This window comes from Telmatherina bonti, assembly GCF_933228915.1.
Source record: "Telmatherina bonti genome assembly, chromosome: 24".
NCBI classification, from domain to species: domain Eukaryota; kingdom Metazoa; phylum Chordata; class Actinopteri; order Atheriniformes; family Telmatherinidae; genus Telmatherina; species Telmatherina bonti.
Window position 1 is genome coordinate 581,618 of NC_136633.1, and position 14,065 is coordinate 595,682.

Genomic DNA, 14,065 nt, shown 5'->3' on the forward strand with positions numbered 1-14,065 from the left:
TCACGTCCGAGCTATGGACTGCTGTTGCACAGAGCTTGGGAGTCAAGCTTCACCGCACCACGGCATATCATCCCCAGGCTAATGGACTGTGTGAGAGGCCACCTTATGATGGCCCTTTTCGGGTGTTGGAGGCTGGGCACAAGGATTTTTTGCTTGAGTTGGGGGCTGGTCAGGACCGGGTGTCAGTGGATCGTTTGAAGCCTGCATGTTTGCTCCAGGAGGGCGAGGTGGAACTGGCATGCCCAGTTTGTCGAGGCCACCCACCGCTGATACCTCCGCCTGTTCCTTCCCCTCTGCCTGAGCCAGTTTGGCGAAGTCGTTGTGGCAGAATAGTCAGGGTTCCCAGGAGGTATAAGTAATATGGTGTCTTGTCATATGATGTGTATTGTTATTTATTTTTATTATTGCTGTTTTTCTTTTGTTTGTGGTGCAGTTCTTTCTGCTCTTGTGTGTTCTGGGGGGGGGGGCTGTGTGGTGGTTAATATTTGGCCTCACACACAAGGAGCTATTATTGTGAAGGTGTTATGGGGTGGCGGTGGGGAAGGTGAGAACCCAAATGCAGAGATGAGCAACCAGGAATGCAGGTTAAGGAGGGATTTATTTTAACTAATGATATCCAGGGACTACAACCTACAAACTAGTGCAACAAAATGATCCAGCAACTCAAGACTAAACCTGAGGGGTATAAATACACTGGGGAACCAAACAAGAAACAGGTGTACGGAATGAACTGAAACAAGACCAGGTGAACTCAATGAGGAAATCAGTAAAGCTAAACAACAAGGGAACCAAACAGGAAAAACTACAAAATAAAACAGGAAACCTGAACCAAGGAAAAACAAACCATCACATCATGACAGTACCCCCCCTCCCCCCGAAGGCTCCAGCTTCCTGCGACCCTTCATTGGACTAAGCAGTTTGGATCATAAATGAATGAATAAAGTGATTCAGTGAACATCTAATAGGTCTCAGTGCTGACATTGGTCTGTTTAATCACAAGACGTTGCTTAAACTCCGGTGACATGTAAACCACACGGCAGGTCTGTTAGTGCTGAGACGGTAAAACCATCACTCAGCTGAACTTCTCTCAGACTGGATGCTTTCTTAGGTTTTCTTCTTCATACTGGTGGAAAAAGGAGTTTTGGAAAAGATGAGTGACCTCTTTTATGTTTTAAGTTTGAGGAAAGTTGGTGAAAAAGAAAGCATGGAAAGGCAACCCCAGATGAAGACCAAACTGAGAGAGAATTATTTTCTTATTGACATCAAAGTGCAGGTGTCGCCCTCTGCTGGTCGTAACACTGTTAGTTTGTTAGAAGCAAAGGAAGCTGCCTCCCTCTTCTCTTCAGCTGCAGACATGGTAATGGTGCACCCACCTTTTAACTTTCAGCTTCGTGCATATGTGAGCTCTTCAGAGATCTCAGATGATGTCTTAATGGTGATAGATACAAAAAGCTATCTTTGCAACAAATCAATCATTTAGAAATAATTAGAGCCTTAAGAAAAGGAAACTGGGTTTGGTAGATCATTTCTTCCTTCTAACTCTTTAAAACCTGAATTTATTTACAATTGTATGCAACAAAGATGAACACAATTTCAAAAGAGGAGCCTGGGACTAATCATTCATTCATTTTCTGAGATGCTTAGTTTCAGAAAATCTAAGCATGGCGGGAAAGCTGGAGCCTATCCCAGCAATTTCTGGGCGAGAGGCGGAGTACACCCTGGGCAGGTCGCCGGTCCACCACAGCAACACAAAGAAACAAATAACCATTCCCGATCACAACAAACTCCTACAGACAGAGTAGAGGGACACACACGTCTGGACGGTGGGAGGAAGTCGGAGTACCCGGATACAAGGGGGAAAACATGCAAGCTCCACAAACTAAGACCACCGCTTGGGCCCCCCAGCTAAGGATGAACCAGTGACCTTCTTGCTGTGAGGCCTACACTACTGTGCAGCCTAAACACAATGAATATAAAATAAATAGATGAATAAGAAATAAAAACAAAAACAAGCAGAAGTGGTTTATTGCATATTTGCTAGAAGTGACTCCAGGAGGGAAATAAATCAACATGTGGGGGTTAGCCGCCACCAGGCAGAAAGAGAGGTGTGTCTGTGGAAGGAACAACACTGCTTTTAATACGTTGTGTCCCAGCTGTGTTGCTTCCTGTTCAGCAGCTCCGTCATCACCAGCTCTGCCTGCTTGCACCATCCATCCATGTACAGCATCAGCCTTCCTGGTTTGATGAAAACAGGAAAAATAACTGGCCAACCAAATGACACATTTTATAAAGAGGTCAGGTCGTAAAGAGGACTTTTTTTTCAGTCTGCCTGTACCTTAAGATGTAAGAAACCTTTTTCCTTCACAAAGTCAGGCTGCCATCATAACTCATGGATGTAGAAACTTGTCTTTCATCTTGCCTCTCGGTTATCTCCATCAGCGAGCCTCCGTTCCTCCATGTTGCTGGAATTTTTCAGCCTGAGGCTATTTCCTCTCCCACTTCACATCTCTGAGAGAATAAGGAATTCCAGTGGCAGAAGCAATCACACCCCACAGATCAAACGTATCCTCGGCTGAATTCCCTGACAGACTGAAATCATTTGTTCCTCTCAGCACCACGTCCCGGGAATCTCGAGCGCCCCTCAACTGGTTTGTTTTATGTGGTTTCAGCAGCTGTGTCCTTTGGGTCGCTCTGTCAGAGCTAATATTAGAGTACACACAGGCTGCTAGCATCAAGCCTTTTCCCCTCCTGTTAGCGTCCTTTTTCATCAGCTTATGAGGGGGATTTACATGATGTCGAGCCTGCTCTTCGCGGCACAGTAAGACGAGGTCAGAGGAAGATATTTCAAAGCCAAGAGGCTGTTGAACAAGAAAGGAGGGAGGGAAGTGCGCTGTCGGCATCCAAGTGTTTCAAAGACAAAAGTTTTGTTGTTAAATTATTGAAGCCATCAACACTCTCCCCTCTACAGGGGGCGATCAAGGGGCCAACTGGTTATATTTCCTCATTTCGAGCCAGAAGCATGACGGCACATGTAGGAAAATGAACACGCTTCACTAATCCGACTGGTTCATGGTAACCATGCATGAAACAATGAGAAGAAGGCAGTTCTAAAAAAGCCAACAGAACTTTTCTCTCCGACTCTCCAGAACTACGAACATCGTCTTCATCCTGTCTCTTCTCTGAAATCTCTCTAAACAGTCTCATATTGACTCTTGTCTCTATCTGTGACTCTTCCTCTGATAATGTCCCCCTGTGTTACTCTGCTGACTCTAGGTTGTCTACATCTGCTGTGTAGGGTGCTGCTAGTGTCTGAGTGAAGAAGCGTCTCAGCCTTGAGGCACGGTTGGACAGTGACAGAAATGTTGAAAATAATTGCCACTGTTCCATCAAACAAGCGTGGAGGGCATATTTTTAGGGTCAGAAAGCTAATGTAAAGCTGTAATGCTAACACCAGTCACTGAGCTTCCTTTGGAAAGAAAGGAAAGGTTTTATTTTGTACAGGCAACTCTTAGAGTGTGTGTTGCATCTCAAACTCCAGTTCTGAGGGGCCGTAATCTGGCAGGTTGGGTTTCATTGGTCCAACACACCTGAATCAAATCAAATGGATCAAACTGGACCAACGAAAACCTCCTGGAGGACAGAAGTTTGTGACCTCTGGACTCTGTGGGGTTACAGATCTAGTGTGGACTTCAGGTTGTGAGGATCAACCTCATTTTTGAATAACCTGATGTGACTGTAAACACAGCTGTTCATTAGCGAGCCATAGCTAATGGCTAACCGGTGCATCTTTCTGATGCCAGTTGTTTCTCCTCATCCTCACTATTTGTTGGACTCATTGATAAGCTTCACCAATCACTCAGCTTGTTTGTTTGTTGCATTCTTTGTGTTTACCTTGAACTACACCCGTGTATTTATGTTAAGCAATAAACAGGTTTAACACTTAGAATTTCTTAATTTTCTACACTAGTCCAAGTCGGGGTCACGGGGTCGATCCCAGGTAGCAGGAGAGACAGGTTGTCAGCCCATTGCAGGGCCAACAGAGAGACAAACAAGCACTGCCTTTAACACTGAGGGAGCATTTACAGTGATCCTGGCATGTTATTGGACAGTAAGAGGAAACCTGGAGAGAACCCATTGGTACACAGGGAGAACATGCAAGGCCACTGTTTAAACCGCCCCCCCACAGCTTGCTGTGAAGCTGCAGTGCACCATGCCACCATGCAGCCCACATTAAAACCTTTGTATTAAATTTGTTTCCCCCCTTTCTTTAAGCATTAGATTTAAAATTCCTAAATTCTAAATCTAAATGAAAGTTTCTGGATTTTCACAATTTGGATGATGGTTTATTGGAACTGGGACTAGACTGTCACCAAGTCCAGTAAGAGAAAACAGAATTAGCTAGTAGTCTTGTGACTCTATCTTAAGCTTTTATGTAAGTATGTAAAATACATGTAGATGTAAACATATCAGACAGGAACATGATCATAGAAATATTTTTATGATGAATTTGGTTTCCTGTAACTGGACTGAAAGGAAACCAAAATGATGGGCTTGAAAAACCACAAACAATCATTTCAAATGACAAGAATAGAATACTTTTTAGTAAAAGAATCTATGAATATTGTATTTCTTAAAAAAAAAATGTACAAATGTTATTTACATTTAACCAGCTGGTATAACCATGTACCAAAGCAAAAAGCGGGTTTTCCAAACACTTAGCGAGGTCCTCTTCTCTTCCTTCTGCACAGTACGACAGCTGGATTAACGCAGAGATGTCACAGTTAATCTCAAAGCAACCACAGAACATGGGACAAAGGTTTGTTGGTATAAATGCAGTGAAGGTGGAGAAAAATGTTTTCATGTATCAGAAACATGTACCGTTGGTACATTCCCAGTACGTGCTCACAACTGTTATTATTTAACAGAGGCAGGCACTTAGCAGAATGACCTTGCTACAGTCTTATTATTTACACCAAACTCTTTACTTAAGGCAAAAAATCAAAAGAATATGGCTTTTGAAAAAGATAGAAAACTGCCACCTTAAACGAGGAAATATGACTGTACAGGAGGAGGAGTCCAGCGCTGCAGATGTGTAAATGAGGAAATAGATTTCTAGCTAAAACATCAAGTTCAGGAAGTTGTTTTCCTCCGCCAGAGCAGTCAACAGCGAGCTCATGTCTCCGATGGCCATGTTCCCCGTCCCCGTTGGCACTGGGGGCAATGTGGCCGAGTTCCTAGGTGTCGTCAGGCAGGAGCAACTCAGGGACAAACTCTGGAGCAGACTAGGACCCAGTGTTCCCGACATGAAGCTGGACTGGTCTCCATCATCCAGAATGCTATCGAAGTCAGTATGATCATGGTCCAGGTCAGAGGCTTTTACCATGTGGTGGTTGTTGAAGCCGGGAGCCACTGAGTTGCTTTCTAAAGGAGGTATGTTGATCTGACAGCCCAGGTTCCCGTGGCTCTCAAGAAGCTGAATCTCCTCTGCGTAGCACAGAGTGTTGTCATCAGAGCGGTGACGAAGTGCTAAAACTCCAGCCCTGGAAGGATCTGTCTGCTGTCTCAGCTTTGGGCTTGAAATGTTCAGAGGTTCAGGTCTCTGATTCACCGCTTGCAAGCTGTTCCTGCAAGTCATGTGACAGCTCTGCTGATCTAAAATAAAAACTGATGCATCACAGTTCTCAGTTTTTACCTGCACAGGCTGAAACCCAGAGTCCATGTCAACCGGCTGTTGTTTGCACCTGAGCATGCTGCCTGCAGCTGTGTTCCAGCCCGGTGGGAGACTGGTGTTACTGGTCCTAGAAAAAATGATGCATTCCTTCTGGAACTGAGCGCTGACGGTGTTGTTTGATGGTGGCTGGAAGCACTTTGCTCCTGGTTCAGGGCTCAGCTGTCTGCATCTCATCTGCTTTGTGTTGGTGAGGTTTGGAACTACCTGCTGGTTGACGCTCAGACTGAAAGGTGAAAAGTTTTGGTTTTGCTGGAGGACGGTCGGGTTGCCTTGGACCGGGAAGTTGGAGTTCTGATCTGGAAAGGTAAAGGTGGTTTTGTTCCACTGCACAGCAGCAGTAGTGTGCTGAGGTGGAGATGGATTCATCTGAGAGTGCTGCCATGAACTTATATTTGAAGCAGGCAGCATCCCGACAACCATCCTCCTGGAGTACACCTGCTGCTGGACATCAGGGGCTCCTGGAAAAGCTTGCTGATTTGTTCCATCTCCACTGTCATTCACTCCTGTTTCCATGGTGACATGCTCTGAAATGCTGGGAGGATGTAGACTGTGTGAGTAACGACAGAGACAACCATCTTGTCGTAGACAGCTTTGCGAACGTCGGCGAGCTGCAGCTGGAGGAGGGCGAGGCTGCATGGTTGACCTTCCTGTTAGTGTACTCATGCTGTTGTAGCGCTGCAGGTGGGAATGACTGAAACCATCCAACTGTCTTCCAGGGTCACTGGCCCGACGGGAGATGTTAGACCGGACTTCATTGGGCACCAGGCTTTGTGCCGTACTGGATTTTCGAGGAAGCAGGGTTCTATTAGTGTTCTCTGACTCTTCGATGTGGGATTTCAGACACATTTGGTCCATGTATGGAAGAGGTGTAGGTGGTGCACCCCCAGTGGCAGCAGCATATTTGGCCTTGAGATGGTAGTGCTGGGCAGCGGTAAGGCTGAAGGGGCTAGCAAGGCCTCCTTCTGCTCCTCCGCTGCCTCCCCCACACTGACTGACCTGACTGGAGCGTCGAGAGATGTCAGCAGAAATGGGGTCATAAGAGTCGGCAGAGCTGACGTTGCTGGGGCGGTTGGCACCCAACTGAGAGTTCTGGCTTGAACGGCGACTAGAGAAACAAGGGGAGATGCCTGAGGAGCAGCGACTAAGAGAGTAGAGCGAGCTCAGGGTGCTGGTGGTGCTGTCACGTCGCTCGGAAAGCTTTTCCAGGAGAGTCTGTTTCCCACAGCTCAGTTCACCAAAACCAGCACCAGGACCGGAAGCTGGACCACCATCCATGCTTGTACTCTCCAGGAGGGACCCTGTGAACCAACAGATGGACGTTTGTCCAGGATTTCTGGCATTCTACACCTAGATTGGGTTAAACGTAAGAAGCTTTCAGTTACAGGCTGAGCACCATCCATCCATCTTTTATCTGTCCATCCATCCATCCATCCATCTTTTATCTGTCCATCCATCCATCCATCCATCCATCCATCCATCATCCATCCATCATCCATCCATCTTTTATCTGTCCATCCATCCATCCATCCATCGTCCATCATCCATCATCCATCCATCATCCATCCATCATCCATCCATCCATCCATCCATCATCCATCATCCATCCATCCATCCATCATCCATCATCCATCCATCATCCATCCATCATCCATCATCCATCCATCCATCCGTCCATCCATCCATCATCCATCATCCATCCATCCATCCATCATCCATCCATCATCCATCCATCATCCATCATCCATCCATCCATCCATCCATCCATCATCCATCCATCCATCAATCATCCATCATCCATCATCCATCCATCCATCCATCCATCCATCTTTTATCTGTCCATCCATCCATCCATCTTTTATCTGTCCATCCATCCATCCATCCATCATCCATCATCCATCCATCCATCCATCATCCATCCATCCATCCATCAATCATCCATCATCCATCCATCCATCCATCCATCCATCATCCATCCATCATCCACCCATCATCAACCATCCATCATCCATCCATCCATCATCCATCCATCATCCACCATCCATCCATCTTTTATCTGTCCATCCATCCATCCATCCATCCATCCATCCATCATCCATCCATCATCCATCCATCCCTTCATCCATCCATCATCCATCAATCATCCATCATCCATCCATCATCCATCCATCCATCATCCATCCATCATCCATCCATCATCCACCATCCATCAATCCATCAATCCATCCATCCATCATCCCTCCATCCATCATCCATCCATCCATCATCCATCCATCATCCACCATCCATCCATCTTTTATCTGTCCATCCATCCATCCATCCATCCATCCATCCATCCATCCATCATCCATCCATCCATCATCCATCATCCATCCATCCATCCATCCATCATCCATCCATCAATCCATCCATCCATCCATCATCCATCCATCATCCATCAATCCATCCATCCATCATCCGTCCATCATCCATCCATTATCCATCCATCCATCATCCATCAATCCATCCATCCATCATCCGTCCATCATCCATCCATTATCCATCCATCCATCATCCATCGATCCATCATCCATCCATGCATCCATCATCCATCCATCATCCATCTATCCATCATCCATCCATCCATCATGCATCCATCCATCCATCATCCATCATCCATCCATCCATCATCCATCCATCATCCATCCATCATCCACCATCCATCAATCCATCAATCCATCCATCCATCATCCATCCATCATCCATCAATCCATCCATCCATCATCCATCAATCATCCATCATCCGTCCATCATCCATCCATTATCCATCCATCATCCATCCATTATCCATCCATCCATCATCCATCGATCCATCATCCATCCATGCATCCATCATCCATCCATCTATCCATCATCCATCCATCCATCATGCATCCATCCATCCATCATCCATCCATACACCATCCATCAATCTATCCATCCATCTTTCATCCATCCATCCATCCATCATCCATCCATCAATCCATCCATCCATCCATCATTCATCCATCCATCCATCCATCCATCCATCATCCATCCATACATCATCCATCCATCCATCCTTCTGTCCATCCATCCATCCATCATCCATCCATCCATCATCCATCCACCATCCATCCATCCATCATCCATCCATCCGTCATCCATCCATCATCCATCATCCATCCATCATCCATCCATCCATCATCCATCCATCTATCCATCCATCCTTCTGTCCATCCATCCATCCATCCATCATTCATCCATCCATCATCCATCCATCCATCCATCCATCATCCATCCATACACCATCCATCAATCTATCCATCCATCTTTCATCCATCCACCATCCATCCATCCATCCATCATCCATCCATCAATCCATCCATCCTTCTGTCCATCCATCCATCCATCATTCATCCATCCATCCATCCATCCATCATCCATCCATCCATCCTTCTGTCCATCCATCCATCCATCATCCATCCATCATCCATCCACCCATCCATCCATCCACCATCCATCCATCCATCATCCATCCATCATCCATCATCCATCCATCATCCATCCATCCGTCATCCATCCATCATCCATCATCCATCCATCCATCATCCATCCATCTTTCTGTCCATCCATCCATCCATCCATCATTCATCCATCCATCATCCATCCATAATGCATCCATCCATCCATCATCCATCCATCCATCCATCCATCATCCATCTATCCGTCTGTCCATCCATCCATCCATCCATACGTCCATCATCCATCATCCATCCATCCATCATCCATCCACTGTCCATCCATCCATCCATCCATCATCCATCCATCTTTTATCTGTCCATCCATCCATCCATCCATCCATCATCCATCCATCCATCCTTCTGTCCATCCATCCATCTATCCATCCACCATCCATCCATCCATCCATCATCCATCCATCCATAATGCATCCATCCATCCATCATCCATCCATCCATCCATCCATCATCCTTCCATCCATCCATCCATCCATCCATCCATCATCCTTCCATCCATCCATCCATCCATCCATCCATCATCCGTCCATCCATCCATCCATTATTATAGATAGACAGACAGACAGACAGACAGACAGACAGACAGACAGATAGATAGATAGATAGATAGATGTGAGAGAAACTCCCTATTCCAGCAGCTTTGCAGAAATAGAACATAGATGCATGCTGGGTTCAGAAACACTCTCATACTAGTGTTTGAGCAACATTACATTCTGCATGACAATCTGCCTCCCAGTCTCCTGTAACCATCTGTCTACATACCGCTTGTTGGTATAGGTGGTAGCTTAGTGCCGAGGACTGGTGTTGTTACATTGTTGGCCCTCCGACATGAGTCCCTCATTGTCTTCAGTTTCTCCTTCTTGAAACACTCCAGGCGCTGGCTGGTGCTGAGCTGCTTTCTTTGGTGGAGGCCCACTGCTGCAACTCCACCAGAGAAACCCTCAAACTCCATGGACTCCATGAATGGCTGGTCATCCAGGCTGCTGAGGTCCCCCAGACTCCCCCCATTGTGTGCTGCCATCTCTACTCCACTGTCATTGTTGGTGCCAAGTGGTGACGGTTCGCTGCTACATGATGACTGACCGCCAGGGCTGGACTGATGCATCTGTAAGAAGGGGAGGTAGACATGCAGGGAATGCAGAGGAGGAGTAGATTAGATAAAAAGAGAATTGAAGAACACAACAGTTTGTCCTAAAAACTGTTTTTAGTGGAACAAAAGTGGAACAGTGGTTAACATGGCATGCAGTGCAGTGAATCATTGAGTCTTTTATCCTCCCCAGCTTAATTGTAAATAATGAGTGTTTCTTTTTTTTTACTCAGAATGGGGGTGAAGAGGTGGGGGTGTGCTACAGATTACAGCCTATCTTAGTCTGTCTATGAATTGGAAATGGGCAGGATGAAAGACTGTGTGAGCCCGAACCAGAAAGCCAGGCCAAACATGTGCTGAGCGATCATGTTTCTTCCTCCAGAAACTCAGCAGTGAGGCTCACAAAGCTTTTAGGTTCCTGATTTCAGACAGATTTACACAGCATCCAGTGTCTCTCCCTCAGTTTTACTGCTTTTAGCTGTGTTTACTTTTAGAAAACACTAAATAAAGCTACAGAGGCACATCTTCTACTCTCTCCATACTGGTGTCATTTAGTGTCTGTTACTGGTTGATCTTGGGGTTTCTAAGTGATCACTAAGTCAGGATGTGGACTAAATAATATAAGTAAGGATTAACCAAGCAGGAGCCGTGCATCAGCTCTATAACAACACAGGACCTCGAGGCAATCTGCTACTTGGTCTGCGGCTCGCCGGTCGCTGACCATAATTCGTCTCCATTTGTTGGAACCATTTCCAGTCTGGTCTGTTTGATCCACTCCGACCATCGTGGTCCTTAACCTGTCGATAGTCACTTTGGAGCTTTTTCAGCTTCTCTCGACACTGCTGGAAACTCCGTTGCTACCCGTAGCCGTTGAATCAGAAAGCTTTTGATAGATTTTTCTGAATCTGATCTGATCTGAATCAGCTGATAAATGTGTTGCTATAGTGACGTTCCGTAATGGAGTGATATTACAGGGATTCAACTCGCTGAACTACACGTGCGTATACACTAAACTAATGCACGCTAGATATCATTAGAATTATGACTAACCTGGTATAAATCATTGTATGAATTTCTGCTGCATTTTTAACACTGGTTGGCATGCTGTAGAATAAGCCGGAATATGAGCTAGATATCAGTAGATGGAGAGAAAAGATTCTTTTCAAAAATCTAAATCAGTACCAAATGTAAAGATGAAATCAAACAAAATGGAGATTTTTCTGTTCACACTAAAAAATGAATAAAATAAAAATAATAAATAAAAACCACAAAAATAAAAATACAAATAAAAAAAGAAAAAATTTTATTTATTTTTTTGCTATTCGTTCAGTTATTTTCTGAACCTAAGTAAAGGTATTGAACAAATTAAGACACCAGTCTGTACAGAAGTTAAGCGACTGACATAAAATAATTTCTGGCAGTACCTTGGTTAAAACATGCTAAAAATCAAATGTGAATAGGTTGCGCTTCAACAACCAGTCAAAGCTGGGGACACTTTCATTATTTATTCACATGACCACCAGATCCCAAAAGGGCCAAATGAATAAATACAAGGGCGTGAAATGATAAAGAAAGCTGAAATATGGGCAAAGATAAACCATGGGTGAGCTCACCTTAGTAATGTCTGTCCATTAGGAAAGTCAGAAAATAAGGAGAAATGAGATCAAGTCAAGCAACAAGACGGAAAAATACAGAGTTTTGATTGACATTATTTATGCAGGTCATTGGCCATTCTGTTAGTAAGGCAGAAAAACGCAGCGGTTTTGTCCAGTTTAATGTTCTTACCACAGAGTTTTCCTTCTTGATGGATTTGACATGCAGGTAGTCCTCCACACCTCTGGAGGAGCTGTTGTCTGACATTTTATCCTCCCTTTGGAGTCTCTCTCGCTTGCCTGTCTCATTCTCACCATTCTCCCGAGGTGCCGGCGGCCGGGGTGGCAGGTCACTGCGCTGCTTCTTGGTGATGTGGGCCTCAGGGCCATGAACTGTCTTAACATGCTTCCTGAGGGAGCTGGGGTCAGTGTAACGCTTGGTGCATCCAGGAATTTTACATATGTATGGCTTCTGTAGATACAAGGAAGCACATAATGCAGTTGTTTAAACCCTCCTGGTATCAGAAGGTTCAATTATAAGATACAGCCAGTGTTAAACTCTGTGCTGACCATAACGTGCACGATCAGTGGTGCTCACGGTTGGTCCTAATGGGCTGCGATCCTGTAGGTTTTCCGTGTATCCCTGCTCCAACACACCTGGCTTTTATTAAATGGACTCCACAGTTAATAAAATTCCGCACAATGAGTGATTAGTTTGAGTCTGATGTGTTGGAACAGGAATACAGGGAAAACCTGCAGGAGTTTGGGACTTGAGGACCGGAGATGGGGCGCATTAGACCCTCTAGAAAAGTGGGTGACAATCCTCAGAGCAGTTCTGCATTGGTTTGAATATCACTTGAAAGGCTACAACTACTTTATATCAGTTGGTAACTCTAGATCTACTCAATGATGCATTCACCAAGGCTCCACATTGGGCTCCCTGTTGTTCTGCATCTACATGTCACATTCCCAAGGCTCCATGTTGGGTCATCCATTGTTTAGCATACTTGTAGAGTTCTGCAATTCTCCATGTTGGAATATGATCCACAAACGTTTGACTTTGTCATTCAAATTCATGGTAAATTATAGCAAATAATGAAACTTAAACTTAGCAGTTAGTTAGCAAACCCCCATTAGCCAGTGCGGAGCTACCAGCCAGGGCAGCCATCCCTAGCCGTCCCTCAGCAGTTCCCGCGCAGCCGGGAGCCGAGGCGGGCTGGACGACGGTCAGGCGGAAGCGTAGCCCCAAACCAAAACCCACTGGCCACCACCGACCTGTTCACGTTTCTAACAGATTTTCCCCGCTCGGCGACACACCCGCTGAGGCAGAAACCCTGGTAATAGGTAGTTCCATAGTCAGAAACGTGGCACTAGAGACACCGGGGACCATAGTCAAATGCATTTCTTGGGCCAGAGCGGGCCACGTCGAATCGTATTTGAAACTGCTGGCTAAGGCTAAACGTAAATACCATAAGATTGTAATTCACGTCGGCGGTAACGACACCCGGTTACGCCAATCGGAGGTCACTAAAATGAATGTTGCTTCGGTGTGTAACTTTGCCAAGAGCATGTCGGACTCCGTAGTTTTCTCTGGTCCCTTGCCAAATTTAATCAGCGATGACATGTTTAGCCGCATGTCATCCTTCAACCGCTGGTTGTCTAGGTGGTGTCCCGATAACAACGTGGGTTTTATAGATAATTGGAGCGCTTTTTGGGGAAAGCCTGGTCTTATTAGGAGAGATGGCATCCATCCCACGTTGGATGGAGCCGCTCTCTTATCTAGCAATATGGACTCTTTTATTAGTCAGCTAAATTGACAACTCAGGGTTGGGACCAGGAGGCAGAATTGTAGTCCTACACACTTTTCTGCAGCTTCCCACCTGCCGCCGCCCACCCAAAACCCCATTCCGACCTTATACAACTTCCCAGCAGTAAGAATTAAACAACACAAAAACACTTCTGGGGTTAATCGTGAAAACCTCATAAAAATATAAACAATGGATCTAATAAAATCTGAAAATAAGACAATAAAGTGTGGCCTACTGAATATCAGATCCCTCCCAAATAAGTCTTTATTAGTCAATGACTTGATAGGTGATCACCACATTGATTTATTCTGTCT

The 14,065-nt window shown here is 45.4% G+C and overlaps 1 protein-coding gene across 1 annotated transcript in view; it reads right to left on the reverse strand.

Moving 5' to 3' along the window:
* Window positions 1-5,116: 5,116 nt before the first annotated feature.
* Window positions 5,117-14,065, reverse strand: part of LOC306773876 (zinc finger protein GLI2-like) — a gene marked incomplete at both ends in the record, with an annotated part of 310,055 nt that continues 301,106 nt past the window's right edge. The window contains 3 exons of the mRNA XM_079263820.1: window positions 5,117-7,029; window positions 10,027-10,369; window positions 12,137-12,415. Of these exons, the coding sequence (XP_079119946.1) occupies window positions 5,117-7,029; window positions 10,027-10,369; window positions 12,137-12,415 (2,535 nt within the window). The remainder of the gene's footprint in view (window positions 7,030-10,026; window positions 10,370-12,136; window positions 12,416-14,065) is intronic.